This window comes from Coptis chinensis, chromosome 6 (assembly GCF_015680905.1).
Source record: "Coptis chinensis isolate HL-2020 chromosome 6, ASM1568090v1, whole genome shotgun sequence".
In the NCBI taxonomy this organism is placed as follows: Eukaryota; Viridiplantae; Streptophyta; class Magnoliopsida; order Ranunculales; family Ranunculaceae; genus Coptis; species Coptis chinensis.
The window spans coordinates 42,988,676-43,013,404 of NC_141461.1; the positions used below are offsets into that span (position 1 = coordinate 42,988,676).

Consider the following 24,729-nt stretch of genomic DNA (forward strand, 5'->3'; position numbering starts at 1 on the left):
TGTATATGTATAAATATATGTTGTATTTTAGAGCTACTCACACCAAACATTTTATAATCTTGACCGATTTGCATGTTTGCTTATCGGGTGTGTTCATTAAATGTACATAGTTGATAAGTCTTGACAGGTTTAGTGTGGAAGAAGATTGGTTGCTGCTCGTGGTTTGCGTTAGCGTCGCCTTTCTAGATAGGCTTTGTTTTCCTTTGAGGTGATATAGATTTTCAGTTGAGATAAGGTTATTTGCATTTTCATTTGTTAATTTTTGTAATGAAGAGGATTTTTGTTAATTTGAAATTTTTATTGGTTTTTAAATTATCCGCATATTTAAACTGTTTATGGGTTTTTTGGAAGTGGAGAGTGGGTCACACCTCGGAGATCGAAGAGTCGGGAACAAATAATGTTTTTTCGAATTCTGTCGAAATTCGGGGTGTGACAAAAGGCGTCCATCTCCAATGTACAATTTCGGTGTCAAAATAAGGAGAAAACCGGCCATCTTCAAAAAAATTTAGGTAGTCTTTCTCTGGCATTATTTTTCTTGGTTGATCCATTTGGTACTTTTACGGAGGAAAGGATAGTGAAAATTGTTTGAAATGAGAATGGCTGAAAAGAAGAGATTTATAGCCAATCTATGAGTCTGTACCAATCTGGATTCCAAGTGTAGTTAATGACCCATGTGATTATGAACAGCAACAATGGGGATCCATAGTAAGTCTTGTCATGTCAGATTTCCAAAAACAATTAATGAGATGTTTCAATGTTAGAAAATATGGAGGAAAGTTTCACAGGGTAGTTAGACTTACACGTAATTTCAGAAATGATGATCAGACCTTAGTAATAGCATATGGATAGAATAATCGAGCTGCATGTGTGACAAGTGTTATGCGTACCTTGTAGCGTGCGCGATCTTCTTTGAACACCATGAGTATCGATTTAATTATTTTGGTGAGTTTTGGATGGTGTTTTCTTTGTTATGGTTTGTTTTATTTTTTATTTTTATTATTTTTTTTGTATTTTATTATTATTTTTTTTTAGGAAAAGACAACTAATATACACAAATATTTAATACGAAACTTCTCCATTTAATACATAACCCGTACAAATGTGTGAGAATTATTTAACACATCATACTAATATACAAAAGCATTGCACGGAAAAGAGATGTCGGTTACATAGATCTAGATGTTCTGGATCATGTTATGAATGAGTGACAGCAGAACAATGATAAACACTGTTATCACGAATACTGTGATAGCCCATTCGCGTTGCTAGCTCCTTTTCCCATCGCTCGATTGGATTCATTATGCACTACACCATAATAGGATATTTGCAACACGCACCTTTTTTAATTTGCAACGGTTATTTAGCGTTAGTAAGTTTCCAACGTTAAATAAGCGTTGGCAATGTTGTAAAGCGTTGCTTTATTTTGGGTGAATTTCCGAAATTAATTGCTAACGCTTAAAAAGCGTTGGGGAAGTGTTACAAACTTAAAAATTTCGCGAAAAACGAAAAAAATCAAAATATAAAACATAACTTTTTTTTTTCTCTCCTCTCTCTCTCTCACCGCCGCATTATTTCAAGATCCCTAATTTTCGCACTCCTCAAAATCAAATTCCATATTGATCGAGTAAACAGTCAATCAAAGAAAGAAGAAGAAACCCATTCTTCATTCCCAAGCCCACCATTCTCAACTCGTCATCATCTTTTTTTTTGACACAAAAGAGAAATGTTTCTTTGACTATCTGTTACGTTGCTGATGGAACAAGGAAGCAGTTGATTACCCAAATAGAAGAAGAGAATGTGGAGGAAAACTTGAATTCTACTTCATTACGTGTTGCTGAAAGATTAGCTAAGAAGAAATCCAAAAGGTCTACTTATCTTATTGCAGCACTTATGTCTAGTTTTGGAATTACTTCCCTGGCTATTCTCTCTGTTTATTATAGATTTTCATGGCAAATGGAGGTACTTATCTTCTCTTTGGAAACTTGGGGTTGTCTCTTTTTTTTCTTTAGATTTTGTTTCTTATCTGAAGTTTTTTCAGGGTGGAGATATTCCTGTTGCGGAAATGTTGGGTACATTTGCTCTCTCTGTTGGTGCTGCTGTAAGTTGTTATTCTCTATATGTTCAATAATTGAGTATAGAAACATGGTTGTTTGAATTATTTTATGTTTATGGTTCATTTTTCAGGTGGGGATGGAGTTTTGGGCAAGATGGGCAAGATGGGTTTGAATCTAACAAATTTGAAGCATTGATTGTTTGTGTAAAAATGAATTGTGCAAAGGGTTGATTGGAATTTGATTTATGAATTGCAGTCTCACCATAAACCGAGAGAAGGTGCGTTCGAACTGAACGACGTTTTCGCCATTATTAACGCTGTTCTTGCCATTGGTCTTATCAATTACGGTTTCTTCCATAAAGGCATCTTTCCTGGACTATGTTTTGGTGCTGTAAGTCTTCCTGTCTTTGAGTCGAGTTGTATGTTTAATTCTGATTACCGTTTTAAAGTAATCATCACGCTTAACTGTCAATTGATTAAATTAACAATACCCTTTTCAATATACTTAGTGAGATTGGTGTATTTAAAATATGATGTCCATATTGTTTAAGTTTTATATACCTCTCTTTATATAAGTCAAGTTGGTTGGTTGGAATGTTGGATCATATATTAGGAAAAGAGACAAATCTAATGGTTTGAAAGTCTCACATTATATTTGACTTGATAATTGTTAATTGCTAACTAATTTAAATTTTTCTAAGAAAGAGGATAAGCCATGCTTTCGGTTATATAAATAATCTTAAAGTATGTTTAGTGGCATATTAGATGAATACGTCAATGGAACTAGGGAAGTACTTTTGGAAGCAATACACTTTGTCAAACTGTCAAAGTATACAAAACCAAATACAACACTACCAAATTGTTGGGACTTTTCGAGCTCACACCCTAAGGGGTGTGGTTGTTTGATATTTTATAAAAAAATAAAATTTTCACGCTAAGTATATATGTCAATTAAGGTTTCTTCCATTTCCACTTAATCGTTTTTTTATGATTCTGATGTGATGTTTGCAACAAGTAAGAGTGGCGTTCGGGCTACAAGAAGGCTCACTATGGACGCGAACAAATACTTCCACGGCAGTTTACCAAAGTCACTTTACGAGTAGCCATGAGGTAGTGCTAGTGATCAAAATACGGGTTGATTTAGGAATTACTGTAACTGATAATGGTGTACATTGTGTTATTACTATCTTCTACTTTTATAAAAAATTATGTACCTGCTATGTTAAAGAGTTGTGTCTTTTCACATCAACCCTATTTTTGATAAAGATTAAAGTTGGTTCAAATATTTGCATATCCTTTATCATGGTATCTGCATGTTTATGGTTTTCGATTCTTTCTTTTTAATGTATATGGGGATTAGCCAGGCCATCATATGACCTCGTGTGGATTAAAATCAACCTGATAAAGATAGAGAGTAGTATATATATTTTCTTCTGGGTGAAAATGGTGGCTGAACTAATAATCTTTAACTTGACCTCTTTAACGTCTGTTACTTCTTTGGGCTTTTAAAAAATTCCTGCTGAAGGTCTGTGTATAAAGTATATGCATGCAATGTTGACCAATTTCAGCTTTTCTCTGATGTTATTATGTGGTGGGAAAAATTGTTGGTTTTTTATGAACATTTCAGATGCTCCCATAGCTCTTATCCACTGTATATCCTGAACTATATCTTATGGTCGGTGTCTCTGCTTTTAATTGTTGATTTGCTGATGCAGCCATGGGAATGCACCACTGGAAAGGAATTTTCATGGAATCTTCTCTCTTTGTTTACAACTTCTGGAATGCTTTTCTTGGAAATAAGCTTGTTGGCCTTTCTACTCCAAGGAAGCTATGCTAGTGGGTTGGACGCATTAACACGAACTTTTGTTATTTCAGGCATAATCCTATCTGTCGATATACTTCTCAAGGTACTGTTTTGTCTTGCCGCAGAGCAGACTCAAACTTTCTGTTTTCAGTAGTTAGATGTCACTTATCATCCCTCATGTTAATTAGGCTGTGATCCTTCCAGCCGTCATTCTTAGTTCATTTTTCTTCTGTCTGGGTATTGGTTGGACACTGACATAACAAGTTAGGAGTGGGATTAGTGTATTCAGGAAAGGTGTAATCACTTGGTCCAGTTTGCATAATAACAACTTGTTTTGGTCTGTTGTAATACTAGGACACGTATCTGTTATATGTCGGAAGTTGATACGGAATACGACGTGTCGTTTATTTAGTGGAGGTGTAGAGTGATCTACCCTGCTGCATAGTTGAGGCGATCTTAGAATGTATTAAGAAATGATGAGAAAGTGACCATTGATTTTTCACGTGTGAGAGTATGGGGAAGACAAAAATCCCACGTGTGAACTTTGCCTACCAAACTTTTAATATCTCTTGTCCTCATTGAGCTCTTCTTCTATGTCAGAAATTCAGAGAACATACCCGCCATTTTCAGGATAGCTTGTAGCAAGTTCAGCTGTAACCAAGGCTTCTGGAACACTCCAAAGTAGAGGAAAAATTAAAAAAGCAAGCAAAGATAAAAGGGGACCCCCTCCTGCCTTGACTGAATCTTCAACCCCAAAAGGTCCTCCAGAGACTTTGAGTTTTGTATTTTCTAGTTATGCATAACGCAATCCTGTGAGTGTGTAGTGAACACTCAGATGATTATTTGAGTGTGAGTTTTTGTTATCTGTGCAAATTATTATTTTTTTGGGCAAAATTGCAAGTGAGCTTCAGTGAAGAAACAGTGCCACTGCTGCACTTCTTGACAAATGTCTGCGCGATTGTTGGAGGTAAAACTAAATGGTCCCATCACATTTTGCATCTTTTTTTAGTTTAAATTCAGTTAGGGGCATACGTTATGGAAAAAGTAGTATGGCTTAGTACTTAAAAATCAGCACTATTATCTAGAAATTAGAAACCAGTTTAACTGTTTAAGTAATCCTAGCTTGGATCAGTTTCTGCTTGATCCCCTCTTGCCCATACCCTACCCCCCTAAGGCTAAAATGAACCTAGTTGGTTGGTTCAAAGCCACTTCAAACCATCATATGTATGCTAGTTTACATCATCTGATTAACTTGTCACATGAACTAGAAGGTTAGCTGTGATAACTGTAGTCAGGTCTGCATCTCTTGGCATATGCATATAGATAGTTCAAGGATGGAAAGCAAGAATAAATATAGGGAAAAGTAAATTGGAAAATGCATAACTGACAAGTCTCACCTTTCTCATATTTCTGGGACTTCTAGGTGTTTTCACGATTTTTGACCATCACTTTTTTATTCTGTAAACGTTCCCGCAAGCACTTCTTATTGTTAATGACCATGGAACGCCCCTTAATTTGACAAACATGCTTTCCATTTTAATGTAGGCAGTTGTAAGAGCTGGAACCTTTATATTTGCTTCACATATCGGCTATATGCAAATTATCAGCTTTTCAGTTCATGCCAACATTACTCGGTTTGTTCCTTGTCTTGTAATAGGTTTGAATTGGACAAAGAGCATCCTGATAGGAATAAACTACACAAAGAACAGATTGGTGTTTCTCTGTCCAAAAGCTCAATAGTTCCTCGTCATGAAAGCACCGGATCCAAGAATTCTGAGAACTCAAGGTCTCAATCTCAAGCATGTACTCCTGAGCGACTGAAATCTACTGCTGATTTTGGTAATTTAACACCACTTCTTGTATATGAAGAAATTGTATTATATCTTCACATAATATGGGAATCTATCTAGAGTAATGGTCTCTGTGGGATCAGCTTTTGTTCCTTGAAGATTACTGAAAATTCTTGATCAGTTTAGTAATTTCTTTAGTTTGATATGATTTCGAAATCAGGTTGATATAGTTTCATCCTCAAAATTCAAAGTTATGATAAAACTTTACTGCAATATAGTATCCAGGAAGGTTTTCATTATTGCCTGTGTGATTGGATTACTCGGTTATTGAATGCTCTTATATATTTTTACAGGTATAACTGGAGAAGTTCACATTATTTTATGATGGCGGAAGAATGAAGAAAGAACTTTTGCCCAAGAGTTGTATACTTGTTCAGTGATGAATTTTTCTAGTTTATATTATTTTTCTTTCATTTCATGAAGACAAAGTGCGAACAAAAATACGGTTCAGTTATAAATATTTTTAGAATTAGTTAGGTTTTGATTATATGAGTTATCATTTGTCGTAAGATCAATTGAATATATTGTTACTCATTTCCTAATTAGAGAAAAGATGTAATTTTTTATTCTTTTATAATAAGAAGTGTTTCAAGTTCAATTTGTTTAATTGCTTATTATTATTATTTTTTACTATATTTTTGCTGGAAAATGATTTGTTCAGGTTCATGAAAAGGAAAAATGGATAAGTTAATATATTTGTTTCTATATGCAACCTGTCATTTGTGCTGCTTCTGGGTGTATGGGGCAGGAAAAAAAAATATTTTTTACCCTATCAACACATTAGTAACGGTTGTAAACCGTTGCAAAGCAAAAATAAATATTAAAGTATCTATTAATAATCGTTACAAATCAAACTACGCAACGCTTTTTAACCGTTAGTAATTATTACTTTGCAACGGTTAATAACCGTTGGAAAATTTGGTTTGCAACGCTTTGTAAACGTTAGTAATTGTCACTCTGCAACGGTTATTAACCGTTGGAAAATTTGATTTGCAACGCTTTTTAACCGTTGCAAATATTTCCAACGCTTTACCCACGCCCAATTTGCAACGCTTAAAAAGCGATGTGAAAATTATTCGCAACGCTTTTTTGCCGTTGCAAATAGCCTGTTATGGTGTAGTGATGTTCAAGAAAATGAGAATTTGTGAAGAGGAATTTGTAAAGAGTGAGAGAAGGGGATGAGTGAAAGTGGAAAAGGAAAGTTGTATTTATAATTAGAATTCTGACCGTTGGGCATCTGACCGTTTGGATCAGTCCGTTGGGTTCTGACCATTGGGCTTTGAGAGTAGGCCCAATGCATCAAGGAACAAACTAATATATTAAGAAGCACAATAATTGCATAACATAAATAATTTCTCATTCAAACCGTCTGGAGATACAAAATTATGAGAAATCAAACGATATATAATTTTTTTTTTTTCACTAGAAAAATAAAAATGCAATGCATAAGGGAAATAAATGACATAATCATTTCTAAACCAAGGAAAATAAACAACTACTAGGAATCCTCAGGGTTAGCAGAGGATGAACCAGGGTTTCTACTTCGTCGGCTACGACGAACTCCTGGCTGAGCTGACTGGTCTGGAATGTGGCCCAAAGACTCTAGCAGTTGATCTTGGAATTGCCGCTGATTTGCCATCATCATTCTCTCGAAACGGCCTTGGTGATTACGATTTCTTCTTTGGAAGTCATTTTGGGAAGTAAGCATCTCTTCCCCGACGAAGAAACATCTGCGATGCCGGTATTCATGTGTCTTAAAGCTTCCATGGGAGTCTTGATTCGGGCATGATATCCTCATTAAAACATTGGGTGGGGAAGGAGGAGGAGGAGTAACGCGTTATCACGCTTCAATATCATCTCTAGCTATTGGGTCCCAAAGTGGTCCACAACACAAGTCTCGAAAATTCCAAAATTCTCAAAAGACCTTGTTGGAATGAAAGGAGTAGCGATCGAATCCTAAGTTAAGCATAAGCCGAGTAACAAGTACGCAAAGAAGGAGCCGACTGTTTGTTTGACGCAGTCGTAAGAACATGGCCCGTGAAATGGACCATACAGAAAGTGTTCTTCTTCTCCTGGATGATCCACAGCAGGTGCAAGAATGTCTTGTTCACGTCAGACGTCTTTGAAGTTCCAATAACGTTGTAAGCCAGCCATTGAGTGATGGCTAGTTAGTTTCGTTTGAGTGAGTGCTGGTACACGCAGTTCGAGCCATTATTGTACTCTCCCTCGAGAAGGGTGTCAAACATTAAGTCCATCGTAGTCGGATACTCTGATAACAACAGGGTCGGACTATCTGAGTTTATTGGAATCTGTGTTGTATTCGATATTAACTCCAGCGTGAGTTCACGGTCCATCCCATTCGCCGTAATCCAAAATTCATCACCCCGGAAACCACCATTGTTGTAAAACTTTAAAACCAAATCTTCCGAAAGTAATTAGCGGCACTTTTGTAACAGATACTCCCACTCCCTATTTGCAATTTCTTCATCGAAAAGGGATGAAACATGCCCAAATCGAATAGATTTTTGAAATTCTTCTCAACCGGATTCGCTTTTGTGCTTTGCCATAGAAGTCTAGATGATTTTCTCGAGGGTGGAAATTGCTAGGAGTGATGGAGGAGATGGTGCCGGAGCAAGGGGTTTGAATTGGTGGAGTTGTGCGCGTCTATTTGGTGAAAATCAGTGTGAAGCGGCGTCTGAAGCCGAGCCGAGGGAGGGGACCAAGATCCGAATTGGGGTGGGGGAAGAAAAAGTGAGGGGCTGACGCTGGGTGTGTTTTGTGACCGGATCCGTGATTTTGGATCAGGTCCAATTTTTGGACCATGCCCAAATGATTTCCATAAATTCCCCTTATGTCCCGAAATGTTCCAAAATTTCAAACGTAGAATTTCAATTCGTTTTAACTCCAAATTGAACGAATGAGATATCAAAACGATCGGCATTAAAAATGACATCCACTAGAATATGACATAATCACATTCAAACCTTTTTTTTTTTGGGGTTTGAATCTTGTAAAAACATAACTTTTTTTTTTTTTTTTTTTTTTTTTAAAGGAAGTTTATTTATTTAGAAATTATATATACAACTGTACAAGGGGAGATGAATGTGTTAATAACACCGGATTTCAAGAAGAAAATCATTACTGTAATATGAGGCAATCGTCATGTGGCTGGGCTTAACCTAATCCGGCCCGAGTGGCTTAACCTTTATGTTTTGGGGCCTAGGGTTCAGGATCGGTATTCATCCCCCCAATAATGCAATGGTCTAATAATAATATTACCCTTAGTACATATGGTATAGCCTCAAACCGCCCCGAACTGTCATTAAATAGAAAACTATTCGGGGTTGGCCTGGTGAAATCCATTGCTCGTACGAACGAGGGACCATCCGATGTTGCATATCATGCCTCTCTTTGTGCACAACACTTAGTGCAAAGGTGAAAATAAAAGACACGAGTATAAACAATGTGAGTCTTTTAACGTCAGATCCTCAAGACGAATGTGAGTCTTTTAACGTCAGATTCTCAAGACGAATCCCAACCTATGGGAGCAACGGGACGACGACGAAGTTTATCCTGCTGAGCTGGTGTCAGACAATAATATACCTTATACCGGCTCATATCGGATAGTAGATCAAGACCTGGACAGAAAGGTGTTTGACAATTTATACACCACCCCATCGTTTTCGCCCATTGCTTTCGAGCAAAAGTACTACGACCATTACCTATTCGAGATGGGTGAGATTTACACCAAATGATGAGCTAAAGTTCGCGAGGAAGAGAATAGAAAAGGGAAGAGAAGGAAGGAGTTGAAATTTTTTGTAACGCCCGTATTTTAAAATACGTATTTTTCTATTTATTAATTAATTAAATTATTTTATTTTCAAAATTCGTCGGATCGGACTCGGGATACGTGGGCCTGGTTTTTGGGCCCGAGTCGGTGTTGGGCTTGGGTTTCGGACCCAAGTATATAAACACATTTTTCTAGAAAATAGGGTTCGAGAAAAATAAAAAATAATGAAAAAATGGAGCAGAGATGAAAATTTGGATTTCACGGAGGGTGGAGCGCGACGGCTCGGACTCGGAGAAATACGTAAGAGCTGTTCATACAGGTGAGTAGCTATTTTGCTATTTCACCAAGAGTTATAGTTTTTCGTATATCGGTGCATGGGTTTCTGTTTTTATATTTTGGTTAAACTGTCGAACTGTAATACTGTTAAACTGTTGAACTGTGATTACTCTGAACTTAAACTGTCGAAAGCTCGACAGAGCGTTAATGTCGGTTAACAAAACTAAAATAAAGAAGTCGTACTGCCTGTGTTGTTTGAACTCTTAATGGAGGTTTGAACTGTCGAACCTTGTTTGGGCTTGGCGGCGGCTAAAGCCCAGAGAACAATATCGGCCAGTATGTAGATTGAACTGTTGTATGATTTTGGTTGGTTGTGTGATTATGGTTTGATGATGGTGGTAGTGGACTGTCGATTGGGTGCTGGAGAGTGGGAGTTCGAAGCTTGAAGGTGCGTCAATGGCGGCACGCCCAGACGTCCTTCAGTAATTTGATTTTTTATTGTTTTTGTTGTTTTGTTGTTGATTGAAGATGGAGGAATTGGTTATTGGTTGGTTAGTGGTGGTTGAGGGTTGTGTGGGGCTGTCGATTGAAGCTTGAAAACAAGCTTTAATGGAGGTCGGATTTTAGATCTAGATTGAGGAGAAATCGGGATGGAATGAATTAGAGTTATGGTCTTTGTTAATGTTGTTTGTTTTCTTATGGGGATCAAAACTAACTTGTTGAAATGGGAGTGGGTGGCCGGCGGTTTTTGGTGGTGGTGGAGGAGAGAATGGGTGAGGAAGAAGCACTGTTGACGGCTTGGGCTTGGGCCTGGGTCGGTTTAAGTTTTTGGGCCGGTCTAATTTCATTTGTTGCTTGGGCCGAAATGTTTAAGTTTTTGGGCCCGGTTTGTTTTAGTTGTATAGGCCAAATTCTATTAGCTATTTGGGCCCGGTTTTGTTTTAATTTGTGGACCAGTTCAGTTAAATTGATGGGCCGAACCATTTGTGTGTTGGACCAGTTTAATTAGTTTCCTTTGGGCCCGATCACTTAACTGTTTTGGGCCAATTTATAATATTGTTTGGGGCCAGTCCATAGGACGTAAAATAGATCTAAATGGGTCCTTCAATGTTTAGACTTTCGGGTTTTAAGGTTTGGTTTTGGCCAGTTGGGTCCGAACCATGACCTTAGTCATGAGCCCATGAGCCATGCACCCTTGACCTTAGCCATGAACCATGGCTATGACCCTGAACCTGTCGAACATGGAAACGACAGTTTGACTTTGACGATGACAGTTTGACTTTGACTATCGACCTTTGACTTTTGACCGTTGACTTTGACCTTTGACCATGGCATGTTGACTTTGACTTTGACCATGACATGTTGAGTTTGACCTTGACCATGATGTGTTGACCTTTGACCGTTGACTTTGACCGTTGACTTTTCCAGTTTTTCACATATTTGACTATATGGATAAATGTAATAATAAAACGTTGTCGAATATTATATAACTTGGTTGGTCATTATCTAATTTAGATTTGACGTGAGTAGTGTGTGAAAGATATATATATTGGGCTTTGATTGTGGATCGTGGATTTGTTTATTTTCTTCACTTTTTGTGTATATTATATAGATAATACATATAGTAATAAAATCTTGTGGAAGCTTGTAAAATTTGGTGGTCATTATCTAAGAAAGATTTGACCTTGATGTTGTGTATTTTTGACACGTGACGATATTGAGATGTTAGGAGACATTATATTCCTAATACGTTATAATAAAAATGTATGTGATACGTTGAAGCATTGAGACATGAGATAATATGCTGGGATATTTATATTAATGCAATATATTGGAGAAATGTATATACACTCCATTATTATATATATGTGAGATGCTACTATGAGGTAGCATAGTATTGGTGAATATTTGCCCACGGGAGTGTGGTGTAGTGCAATAATATATTGGCACGTGAAAGAATGAAAGTGACTATGAGATATAATTGAGATGTTTCTAGATATTATGGCTTAGTGCAATAAGGTAATTGACCTGCACGTGATATAGTAGAAATGTTTATGAGTCATTAATGTATGACACCGAATAAATTTACGAACTAAAAATCCTAGAACCCGACTACCACAACTCATGTGATTGGCCCTCCCGGCGTTTGATTAATCCGAATGGCCTCCGGGCTCCCTTCCGGCGCTTCAAGAAAATTTGAATGGCCCTCCCGGGCGAAACCCGAATAGTGGTTTGATTATTCCGTTCGCAAAAAATAGAACGATGATGCTAATATTTTATGCCGAATAGTGGCGATTACTTACATAATTGCTTCCGCGGTGAGGATTTTACGGTGTCGCGGCATCCCGCCAGGTAGAAGTTACGCACGGAGTGGTTCATTATGTAAGGGGAGGCATGTGGATGTACATGTTCAGCGTTGGCTAGCGATTGTGGTAGCCAATGAAACTAGGTAAGACATAGATACGACGTGATTTTAGGGACACGCAAAGAAAACCTTAATTAATATAATTATGGTAATATATTTGTTAATGATGTATCTGTAGATAGATGATTATATATGATTTTGCAGAAGGGTGGGTCAAACTAATTACTTGGGCAGAGACGACCCACTCTGTGATTGAGCATGAAATGAGGTACGTATATAATATGTTTGGTTGGTTATTTGTTTAGTTGAACCTAAGGCGCCTCGATGGAGGAACTACATGCCTTATTTATCATGTGTATAGTTTGTTGTGTGGTTAGTGGGAAGTTAAGGCGCCTCAGTGGAGGAACTACCTGCCTTAATTATTATTCTTTAGGATGTTGTATTTGTCGTTGAAAGTTAAGGCGCCTCGGTAGAGGAACTAACTGCCTAGAATAATGTGTAATCTTGAGTTGTACAACAAAACTTTTTGACCAACTTTGAAATCTTTTCTCGATATGTGCTTGTCATGCACTCTTTTCATGTTGGCTTTATAAGATTTCGAGAGATCATAGGCATCACTTCAAATTTCCTCGAGCTCATTTAACTACAATTTTCTCTTTACGCCTGCCACATTAGTATTATAATTGAGGTTTTTTATGGCCCATAGAGCACGATGCTCAAGTTCAACCGGCAGGTGACAAGGTTTTCCAAAAATGAGGCGATAAGGAGACATCCCTATAGGTGTCTTAAAAGTTGTTCTGTATGCCCACAAGACATCAGATAATTGTAGAGACCAGTCTTTTCTAGATGGATTAACAGTTTTTTCCAAAATAGATTTGATCTCTCTATTAGAGACTTCTACGTGGGCACTGGTTTGAGGATGATACGGAGTTGCCACTTTGTGCGTGACTCCATATTTCTTTACTAATGATTCAAAAAATTTATTACAGAAATGTTTTCCCCTATCACTAATAATAGCTTTTGGAACACCAAATCGAGAGAAAATATTTTCTTTTACGAACAAAACGACCGTTTTATGATCATTAGCACGACATGCCAATGCCTCAATCCATTTTGACGCATAGTCAACTGCTACTAGTATGTATAGGAAGCCATGTGAATTTGGAAAGGGACCCTTGAAGTCGATGCCCCATACATCAAAGATTTCCACAATTAAAATGGGATTTAAGGGCATCATATTGCGTTGAGTAATACGTCCTAGCTGCTGGCAGCGATTGCATGCTTTGCAATGCTCATGTGCATCTCTAAACAGTGTTGGCCAATAAAATCCACATTATAGAACCTTGGCCGCTGTTTTCTTACCACTAAAATGACCACCACAAGATTATTCATGGCAGAAGGATAACACGTCATTGTGTTCCCAGTCGGGAATGCAACGACAGATTAGTTGGTTGGAACAATACTTGAAAAGGTAGGGATCATCCCAGAAATAAAATTTCATAGTGGATAAGAACTTTTTTCGGTCATTACGAGACCAAGATGAAGGGACTTCCTCGGTAACTAAGTAAATTTTACTATGTCAGCGTACCAAGGGGACGAAAAAATGGAATATAAGTGTTCATCCGGAAAGGAATCACAGATAGGTTATGTATCAGTATCAACATCACTGACAAGTCTTGATAAATGAGTGCGAACCACATTTTTGCAACCTTTTTATCTCTAATTTCAAGAGTAAACTCTTGCAAAAGGAGAATCCATCGGATCAACCCTCGCTTTTTTGCATCTTTTTTTCGCTAATAGGTAACGTTACCGCGATGGTCGGTGTAGACAATTGTGGAAGAACCCACTAGGTAAGGACGAAACTTATCCAAGGCATATACAACGGCGAGAAACTCTTTCTCAGTGGTTGTATAGTTACGTTGAGCTTCATTAAGGCTTTTACTCGCATAGTAAATAACAATTGGCTTATCTTCTCGGCGTTGCCCAAGTACAGCTCCAATAGCATAGTCACTCACGTCACACATTAATTCATAAGGTTTAGACCAATCAGGTGGTTGAATTATGGGAGCGGTAGTTAAGGCGGATTTTAAAGTCTCAAAAGCTTATTTGCAATTGAAACTGAAGTCAAAAATGGCATCTTTAAGCAAGAGATTGGTTAAAGATTGAGCAACCTTTAAGAAATCTTGAATAAATCTCTTATAGAAACCTGCGTGTCCTAAAAATACGCGAATATCGCGAACTGTTTTTGGTATAGGAAGTGAAGCAATTTTTTCTATCTTAGCTTTGTCGACTTCGATTCCGTCTTTTGAAACGATATGTCTTAAAACTATTCTTTTTTTAACCATGAAATGAAATTTTTCCCAATTAAGAACAAGGTTTTTCTCTTCACAACGTGTAAAGACCTTTTCAAGATTTGATAGACAGCTATCAAAAGAATCTCCATATATTGAGAAGTCGTCCATGAATACTTTCATAAAATGTTCAACCATATCACTGAAAATGTGAAGCATGCAGCGTTGGAAAGTACCGAGGTGCATTGCAAAAAGCCGAAAGGCATTCGTTTATATGCAAATGTACCAAAAAGGACAGTGAACATAGTCTTTTCTTGATCGCCAGGATCTATGACTATCTAAAAATATCTGAATAACTATCAAGAAAACGAAGTCACGCATGACCGGCTAACCGTTCAAGCATCCGATCAATGAAGCGGCGTGGAAAGTGATCCTACGAAGTTCTCGCATTAAGTTTGCGATAGTCAATGCATATTCGTCATTTCATTGGAATACTGGCGGAGATGCATTCATCTTTATCATTGCACACAACCGTAATGCCGATATCTTTGGAACAACGCGTAATCTTGGACTCACCCAAATACTATCGGATATAGGGTAAATAATACCGTGATTGAGTAATCTTAAAACTTCCTCCCGCACCACATCTTTCATGGTTGTTTTTATAACGACTACGCGGTTCACGCGACGCCTTAGCATTTTCTTCAAGATGTACGCGATGGGTGCATACATTAGGGTCAATGCCCTTAATGTCATCGAGAGACCATCCAATAGCAGAACGGTGTTGTTGAATGACATCTATTAAACGGGATTCTTGATCATCAGTCAATTGAGATGATATAATAATTGGATGACTACCATCTGGATCAAGATGTACGTATTTTAATTCCGAAGGAAGAGATTTTAAGTCAGGGGCGGGTGGAGTGGGTATTAAAGATTCTTGAGGAAAATTGTCTTCCATAGAGTAAACAGATTGATGTTCCTCCAAATCGCTGGACATCACGGTCGTAGGGTCAAATAATGGTATTGACTCTAATAATTCGTTTACTTCAATCATCATCCTCAAATTCAGAATCGCTAAAGGAAAGAAATTGGTATATTTCATCTTCAGGAAAAGTGTTTGTTAAATACTCTTGCACAATGCTATCAACCCTGTTCACCTCACCATCAATGTCAGGCTCTGGAATTTGCTTCATCATCTTGAACACATTTACCTAGACCGAAAGATTTCTGAAGGACATAGTCATGGAACCATCCTTACAGTTAATAAGAGCATTAGCAGTTGTTAGGAACGGACGTCCTAAGATGATAGGAATGGAATCACATGCGACTTCAGTATCCAAAATAACAAAGTCGACAGGATAGAAAAAGTCTTGGACTTATACAAGGACGTTTTCCACAATTCCTTTTGGATACTTAATGGAACGATCGGCTAACTGTAGAGTCATGGTGGTGGGTTTTAGCTCATGAAGACCTAGTTGTTTAAATAAGTAATATGGAAGTAAGTTCACACTAGCTCCTAGATCTAGTAGTGCAGTAGCCATATATTTGTCACCTAAGGTGCATGGAACCGTTGGTCTACCAGGGTCCTTGTATTTGACTATACCATTGTGTTCGGTGATGAATGGAAACTGTTCGGTGAGGAACACTTGTTGAGGAACATTAGTTCTCCTTTTTGTGGTGCAAATATCTTTCAGAAATTTTGCATGTTTTGGCAATAGCTTTAAAGCGTCGAGAAAAGGTAAGTTAATCATCAAATTCTGAAAAGTCTCTCGAATTTCAGCAAAATTCTCATCAGGTTTATTCTTTTTTGCCGCGGCGAGGAAATGGTGCCTTAGTATGAATTTGGCAAAGGGGTCCGCTTGCTTGTTTCCTAAATTATGAGATATTGACTTTGTTGTATTTGGTGAATCCTCCGTAGGTTCATTATTGGAAATAGATTCATTTGAACTGTCGGATTCCTTTGGTTTATCATCTGGCATATGTATTTGATTGTCTACAGTTTTTCCAAATCGAAAAGTAGTGATTGCGTGCACCTCACCTTGGTTGGGAGTACTTGTACCCGGTGCATTGGTGAGTTCAAAGGCAGTATTTGCTGGCTTAGGGTTTGGAACTGCTTGTCCAGGAAACACGCCTTTCTGACTCTTTTCTTGTGCCAATTGTTGAAGTGATTGTTGGATAGACGTTAAAATTTGAGATTGTTGGTTCATGTAAGCTAAGAAAGTCTCACTTGTCCTATCCGTAACGAGTGGCGCAGGTTGTGCAACAGGTACTAGATCACGATTATTGCTGAGAAGTTGTTGATTATAGTTGGGATTTGGATTGGCTAGAACAAGGCTACGGTTGGTTTGATAGTTAGCATCCGAAGTATTTTGAAATTGATTCTGACTTTGTTGGTATTGTTGATTATTGCCTTGGCGGTATGGAATAAAGTTGTTGGTTGGTCGAACAAGTGGATTAGCGAAACCTGGAGGAGCCCCCAGCTGTTGGTTATTCTAGCGCCAAGTGAAATTCTGATACTGTCGCCAAGGTGCATTAGGAATGTTGAATGCACATGCCTCTTCTGATAGTTGAGAAGGGGAGGCATATAACAAGGGACAATAAGCATCAGGATTGTCAGGACTGAGACAAAGAACACATGGGGATGTGTCAACGTTCATGACCTGTTTTGGGAGTTGATCGTTTACTTGAACTGCAAGGGCATCTACTTTTTTAGTTAGAGATTCTATCAAAATTTTTAATTCGGGATTGGGTTTTACCTCAAAAATAGATGTAACCTTTGTTACAATATCCTTTGATGATCTAGACGGCTTAGTGTTACCCCAGTGTGTACCTTTTTTCGCTTGTTTTTCAAGAAAAGTATATGCTTCAGTAGCTCATTTGTCCATGAAGCAACCGCCGTTCATTATATCAAGAGTTTCTTTTTGATGATCAGAAAGTCCATTAAAGAAGGAACGAACAAGGACGGCTTTGTCTAGTTGGTGATGAGGACATTCTAAAAGAAGATCAGTAAAGCGACTCCATGCTTCCGTAAACGATTCATGAGGATTTTGACGAAAGAATTGAATTTTCTAAAGCATTTCAGTAGTTTTCTTTTGAGTGTAAAATTGAAGCATGAAAGCTTGAACAAGTTTATTCCATGTGTCTATGGATTGTGGCTGTTGTCCTGCAAGCCAAATTGACACTTTTTCTGCTAAGGTGAATGGAAATAGCCGAAGCAAGAGTTGTTCCTTAGAGACAGCTGGATGGTGGAATGTTGTGGCCACTTGTTGAAGCCTACGAAGATGATTGTACAGTTTTTTGTGATCCAAACCATGATACACAGGTAACAAACTAAAAACGTTTGGTGGGATACGAAAATCACCGACAATGTCCTCAAGTTTGATGCAGGAAGAAGGTTCTTCCCGTAATGCAAGATAGAAGTCCGGCTCACCGGTGGTGGAGGATCGTCACCATAACCGCGAGAAGTTAATGGCTAATTTGAAGGAACTTGATGAAGGTAATTAATGTAAGGAGAACAATTTTTAAGTGAGAACTTACGCAGCTTGCTTATCGTATTTTTTTCGACGATAGGTATGTTCAAATTCTTTAGTGGAACCGCACCTTAATCTCATGCAAGCATAAAATTAGATCTAATTGGTGTGAAGGAACTTATTATTACTTGAATTTTATGATTCTCTTAAAGATTTTGGAGTTGAACAACATAGGCCTAAGCTGCTGCTAATGTAGCAGTGAAGCGAGGAATACGTGTGTATAAACAACGGCCAGGTTACAAGAGAGATATGAGGGAGGCTTTCCGTGCAAGTACGGTTCTAATTAAGTAACCTCAATCTTTCAAGTTTCCTAGACACCGTTGGAATATGATTAAGATTTATGGAATTAAAATTTATGCAAGGTCGTTCTTAATTATTATTATTATTATTATTTTATTTTTTTTATTATTTTATTTTTTTAAGATTTATGCAAGGGTGAAATTACAAGCATGCAAATACGATCTACTCATACAATACTAGATGCAGTAGCATATGAAGATACTCTAGTCATACGTATAGTTATACAAATAGGCAAGGTTGTATCATCGATAAATACTTCCATACGTACAGGCAAATATACATCAGTAATACGTATATGTATGCTAATTTGTAGATCAATATTACGTAGACGTATATCAACAGTAACAAGCAAATTTGAATCACTCATACGTATCTAAATACAGTAGCATGCGAATATAGTATGTGTACGCATATAAATATGACAATGCTAAAACTAAAGATGCAACGTATTATACATAAACTAAAATACGACTCTTGTATTGCATAATAAATCGATTTCAGCAATACTCATTGAGATTGCGAGTGTCATATAGAGAGCAGCTTCACCCCGTAGGGTTTAGAAATAACTTACCCAACTCAGATTTTAACCCTCATTGGAATGTTCTCCTCTTTCTTGACAAAATCGAAGTATTATACAAGACGTGTACTTATACGTAGAGAAATACTAAACATGCAACAATAGACACTTAGACGTAGAAAGACAGATAACTATACAAAACAGTACCATTTATATGTATATATACATTAAGATGCAATTCATGCCCAGTTAATTGTATATAAATATTTACAGATATATGAACATGATTTATGCATATTTCTAGGCTAACACGTAAATAATAATCTATAAACTAGCACATAATAACTACGTACATGGCATTCATGCTAAAACAGTAAAAATTTGGAACATGTTGCTTCCCGCAAGTCCGCCAAAGAAATGAAACAGACGTTTCAATCCGTCGACGTAATTAATCCCAAAAGATATTCGAATTTTTTGGCACAGTTCTAAAGAGTTAGGCCTGGATATGGATTAGGATTTATCAGTGGATGCTGGAGGTAGAACAGGAGCAGCAAAAGAGAAAATACACCGCTGACGCTGGTTACACTCTTGACGCCTTGAGTCCAAGATCGCCAGACGAAAGTGTCGATTATGCCACAATGAGTTCAAATTTTCACAGCAACCTTAGAATCTTGTGTAGTTTACTTTCCCGGTCCTAACTTTTTGTCCCTGGAAGTACAACAAAAAATTCGAGAGAGGTCAGGTCTTTTGTGAGACAAAAATAACGAAAATAAAACAAAAACGTAAAAAAAGAAACGAAAAGGAAAGAAGGATGAGAGTGGGGGTTCCCCTTGGAGCAATTTCCAGTCTGTAGCACAAGCCCTTAGTCTTTATAATGGAAGCGGTGCCATTTTGATATTCAACTTTTTGCCTTTTGCTTTGTTAGAGATTTGAATCTCTTCTTTAGCGAAAGTGCGAATTCAAAGATTTTCCTTACTCACGATCTTCATGTTCATATAGTTTTGAGTAAGGATTCGAACCAACCTAAATTCTAGGACCACTTACAACTTGGTTTTTACTCTTTTAGGGAACTAGTGAGTAAGTTTAAATATGATTATATTAATACTAAATATTTGGTTTCTTTACTACACAAAAATTAAAAACATTAAGTTACGAAATCATGAAACTAAGACACAATAAAATTTTACTAAAACAAAAGTAGAGAGTTAATTATCCTCATGTGAAGATTACTTTTGCTATTTGATTTTTATAAGTGCATTAAAATCTTCCTAGAACTCATAGACAAGTTCTACTAAAAGAAAAATTGATCCCTAACAAATATGACTCATCTCTAAGCTCATACATGCTAGCATGCGGAACCAAGCAATGACTTATCTCTAAGCTTATCACTTGATCCCTAACTAGACTCTACACCAACTATCATTTTGGGATAGGATGTAGGCCTAGTTGTTCTTCCTAAACACCTACTAAACCAAATAACAAGACTTTTCCCTCACATGAGTGTTATTAACTCCCCACAAAGGGAAGGTTTAGCTCATGATCCTTGGGCTAAAACTAAAATAAGTGTAGAATGTAAAAAGAGAGAGAGAGAACAAAAAGAAGAAACTATCTATTTATAAACTCATTTGCATGAAGAAGTGAGTATTTTTCAAGAGGAACACAAGATTTCCTCTATTAAAACTATTACAAGCTTTTGTTTCTAAAACCAAAAAATAAATAAAAACTAAAGTTAAGGAACTAAAATAATACATGGTAAAGGAAAAGAAGTCAAGGGAGTAAATGGATTGTCCCCCCTTGTTTTGTTTTCTTCTCCATTTGAGAGAAATCTCATTTCCTCCCACGTGAAACACCAAACCACATTTACTTCATTTTTATCCACCACATTAAAACAAAGTGACACCTTGCCTTTTTTTTCACTATTAACACCTAATCTAATTAATTACATGCAAGGTGTCAACTTTGCACCAATAATTTGGCATTTTTGTCTTGACATGCTCCATGATTGATGACTCATCAAATCTTGCGAGCCCATATAGTGGGTCCACGTGCAGTCCAATGGCGGTCCGGTCTTTTGGCAATTTTACAACTTCCCGCCTATGCGTAGAGTTCATCGCCCTAATTGTCTGAGCAGCTCACTTGTCGCATCCGGAGTCCTGGTTCAAGAGGTAAGAGTTTCGGAAGTTTGATGCTTCTGTGCGGATTTGTTGGGCTTTATATAGGCTGATTTGGAAGAATTCATATATACGTCGTTCCCCGTGCTTTAACGCAGGTTTAACCAATATTTTCATGTTTACTGCGAATACCTGCAAAAGTACAAAAATATATTTATTTCATGATTATTAAACACATATTTAACCAAATTTATATGTCTCAATGGGGTTTCATATTACGGTTTTGGGTGCTTATCATTGACTGCTGTTGACCTGGTTGGTTGACTGTTGTTGACTTTTGGTAGGTTGACTTTGACTGTTGACTAGGGTTGACTTTGACCAGTTGACCCAATTTGACATTTTAACTCGGATTATGATTCGGTCTATTAGGTTAGGTCTAGGGCTATTAGCATGCTTGGCTTTAGGCTAAGATCTTTCTATACATACGTGTGTACGTGTATTAACTGCTATGTGATATTTCAGTATTTTATGATATGCAATGTTATGACACTTAGACATCAATCTAATTAATAACGCGTAAACCAAAAATACATGAAACAAGATACTCTTACGTTCTCTGAAATAATTTATGCTATAAAGTTCAATAATGCGTAAACAAATTTACCGCACCCTTTTAGAACTCTCCACGCCTCAAGTTTTGGATTTTGAGTTTTATAACTGATGATGTCATATGTTAGGTGGGCATTTATTGAATGTGCCATAAATAGCCCGTTAGCGTTATATATGGGTATTCATTAAATGTGCCATGAATGACCAGATTGTTTGGACTGCCCTAGAGAGGAACTAAGGTATTCGCCTTGCGGGTGAGTTGTATTCATTGATTGTACGGGTGTGCTTGGACTGGCATTTGAATACCTATAGGATATCTACATATGTTATATAAAATTTCTAACTTTCTTTTGTAGGAGGGTAGGACTTAATAATATTTTGTGCAGGGACGCGGTCCTACCCTTATATAGCAGTGGATATCGGTAAGTTTTAATTCAATTAGTTAGTTATTAAAACAAGTTATTATAACGAGTTAATAAGATGGGAGTCTTGCTTGGGAAGAAACTATGTCGGTTGAGATGACGGAACTACCTATCTTCCAAGCTGAGAATGATTATATTATAATCTTTAAAGTGTTAGTTATAATAAGTAAAGACTGGAAATAGTTATATATGGTTAATCTACTCATACCAGCAAATTCCATTTTGCTAACCCATGTTTGCTTTGTTTTGGCAACGTGGGTGTGTTCTTGGGAACATAGGTGGAAGGCAGTGGAACCGCGGCGTTTGATTTGGATTTGTTTCTGGAGCAGTCCGGGAGTTTATTTTTAGGTCTAATCCTTTTGGAAGTATGTACTAACGTAATTGTATATTCATATGACATGAGAATACGATGTTGAAGACCTATTATTCTTAGAGTTTTATATTGATGATTTTTTAACGAAAGATAGTCTTTTAAATAAAGTGATGGTTGAGAAATTTTGGAGATATTTTGTTGTTAAGTTGATTCTTTATGATGTGGATTTTAGGTTTTGACTTGTGTTGTATCCACCCCGTCATAGCCTGGGTTTTTAGACAATTGAACCGAGTAATATTTGAGATATTTATATTTCAAATATTCGCTTTGTAATTGTTTAGAAATTCGGGCAGTGACACAATATCTACGCAATTAGGTGTTCATCAGCTTCTGAAAATCATTTGTATCCTTCACCTTCCTCCAGCAATCGCTCTCTCCAAGTTGTTGGCTGCTTCTTCAATAATATTAAGTTCTCGCATGAGCTTTTCCAACTTGACAACATCCTCGTTTTGACGGTGCTCCGCAACCTTTTGCTTGTAACCAGCAGCACTCATAATCTGCTTTAAGTTGTCATGTTGTTTTTGTAGTTCCCCCCTCCTTTTTCTGAGTTTTTCAAGTTCAGCCTCTATATTTAGAGCTCCTCATAGCTCTAAATAAGCTGTAATGTCTTCATTCTCAACTTTCGAATAACCACATTTAGATAGCCTCGTATCATACTCACCCAAAACCTCCAATGAAGATAAAGTGGCAAGAGTCGAAATCTCCAATTCATGGGTCTTTATGAACTCTGATTTATCAGTCCGGCAAACCGCAAATGCTGGTTGCCTTTGATGTCTCTCGTTTGGAGATAGCTGCGGACGGAGTGATCTAAGAGACTTTACAATACCATCAACAAGATTCATATGAGATTCAGTTGTTTTGTTTGTCCATTTCTTTGTAAAAGAGGGAAGATGAGTTTCTCTAGTTAAGTGTCGGGTTTTATTTTTATCTCGCCCCTTTTATTTCAAATCTCAATTTCAAACATCTTAAATTTCAATTTCACTACAATATCGGATTTTCAGTTGACATTTTAGAAATTAGTGAGTCGAAATATTATGTGGATGCCACCTCAAGGTTGAAACTAATGCCAGATGGGCAAATTAGATTTGGGGAAATCAATATAACATAACACAATAGGTGCTAAGTGGTGGTCTGGATTAAATCTTGCAAAAGCAATGTGATGGCTGAGATTTCCTACATTGCCTCAAGATTTGTATTGCTTTAAAGAAATTTAATAAGGAATTAAACACTTAAAAAAGAATTTAATAAGAGTTTGTTTAATTAGGAATTGATGTCCTACAAGGCTACAAAATAGGAGTACATTTAATTAGGACTGAAAACCTGAAAAAAAAAAAAAAAAAAAAAAAAAAAAAAAAAAACTCTCCTCAAATATGTTAAAACCTTGCCTCTATTTTATGCAAAAAAAAAAACAAAACTCCTCAAATAACGTGTTAAAACATTGCCTTTTGTTTATGCAACCGTACATAGCAATAACTTGAGCCAATTCATGCCATTTAATACCATACACTATAATTATATATTAACTAAAATCATTTAGTACCAAAAAGAAACTTCATCTACCTTATTTTTCCATTAAATAAAAATAAAAATATGTTATTTTATTTTATTTCTATTACTACCAAGTGAAAATTTTAATTTTAAAGTTGAACTATAAACATATTTGATATTACGGTAGTCAAATGTATCTCAACCGAGCAGGGTATGAAATAGATTCAAATGACATGAAGCATAGTCACAAACAACAACTAAATATATATGCACGTATACTAGCTAGGCATATAGGGTGACAAGGAGCATAAACATCGAGTCATATGAACGTTAATGTTAGGATAATATAAGAACATGTAAGTATAATAACGTTAGGGTGACAAGGAGCATTATTCAATTTTTAATACTTAAAAGAACATAAGTTGGAAATTAACTCTTTGCCTAATTCTATTGATCGTGGTTAGTTGAGCTTCAATGTTTGGGTAAAGTAAAATAAAGATGTATACTTATCCAAAAAAAAAAAAAAATGTTCCTCATCTATAATCTCATATACCGTAACAATTAAGTGCAATTAGAAGAATAATTATTTTTAAAAGCTTCGTGATAAAGTCACGGGCAATTTCTAGTTTTTAACGACCCACGTCAGCACGCCATCCAATTAATTCGACTGTTTGACTAAATTGAAATGTTTTGAAAGTACAATGTTTATTTGAATAAAAAAAAAGTATTGTCTGTTTTGAAACCAACTACAAAGTTTGATGTATTTTTTGGTCATTTTTGTTGTATGCAGATAAAAGAAAACAATAGAAGACAAGGACAGAATAACAGGTAATAACCAAGGCGCGGATTAGGCTGTCCTTAAGGAAAGATTTCGCCCCTTCCAATTGTGCAGAAAGGCAACAGTGGCGTCTTCCTCACAGGATTCAATGGTTAACAGCAGTCTGACT

At 36.8% G+C, this 24,729-nt stretch overlaps 1 protein-coding gene and 1 long non-coding RNA gene across 9 annotated transcripts in view; both read left to right on the forward strand.

Annotated features, from left to right (window-relative positions):
* Window positions 1-22,411, forward strand: part of LOC147493072 (uncharacterized) — a 55,273-nt gene extending 32,862 nt beyond the window's left edge. The window contains exon 2 of the long non-coding RNA XR_015198850.1: window positions 22,200-22,411. This is a non-coding gene — a long non-coding RNA (uncharacterized LOC147493072). The remainder of the gene's footprint in view (window positions 1-22,199) is intronic.
* Window positions 1,500-6,305, forward strand: LOC147493075 (beta-carotene 3-hydroxylase, chloroplastic-like). Of its 8 annotated transcripts, none has more exons than XM_086566247.1 (9): window positions 1,500-1,959; window positions 2,039-2,098; window positions 2,185-2,220; window positions 2,310-2,444; window positions 3,769-3,960; window positions 4,466-4,616; window positions 4,759-4,824; window positions 5,515-5,696; window positions 6,001-6,305. In XM_086566247.1, the coding sequence occupies exons 1-6, from the start codon at window positions 1,891-1,893 to the stop codon at window positions 4,490-4,492; spliced, it is 519 nt and encodes a 172-aa protein (XP_086422373.1). In that variant the 5' UTR covers window positions 1,500-1,890; the 3' UTR covers window positions 4,493-4,616; window positions 4,759-4,824; window positions 5,515-5,696; window positions 6,001-6,305. The 8 variants fall into 8 exon arrangements, with proteins under 8 accessions (XP_086422373.1, XP_086422375.1, XP_086422372.1 ...); XM_086566249.1 differs by having other exon boundaries at window positions 4,488-4,616; XM_086566245.1 differs by having other exon boundaries at window positions 1,508-1,959; window positions 4,458-4,616; window positions 4,758-4,824.
* Window positions 22,412-24,729: the final 2,318 nt, after the last annotated feature.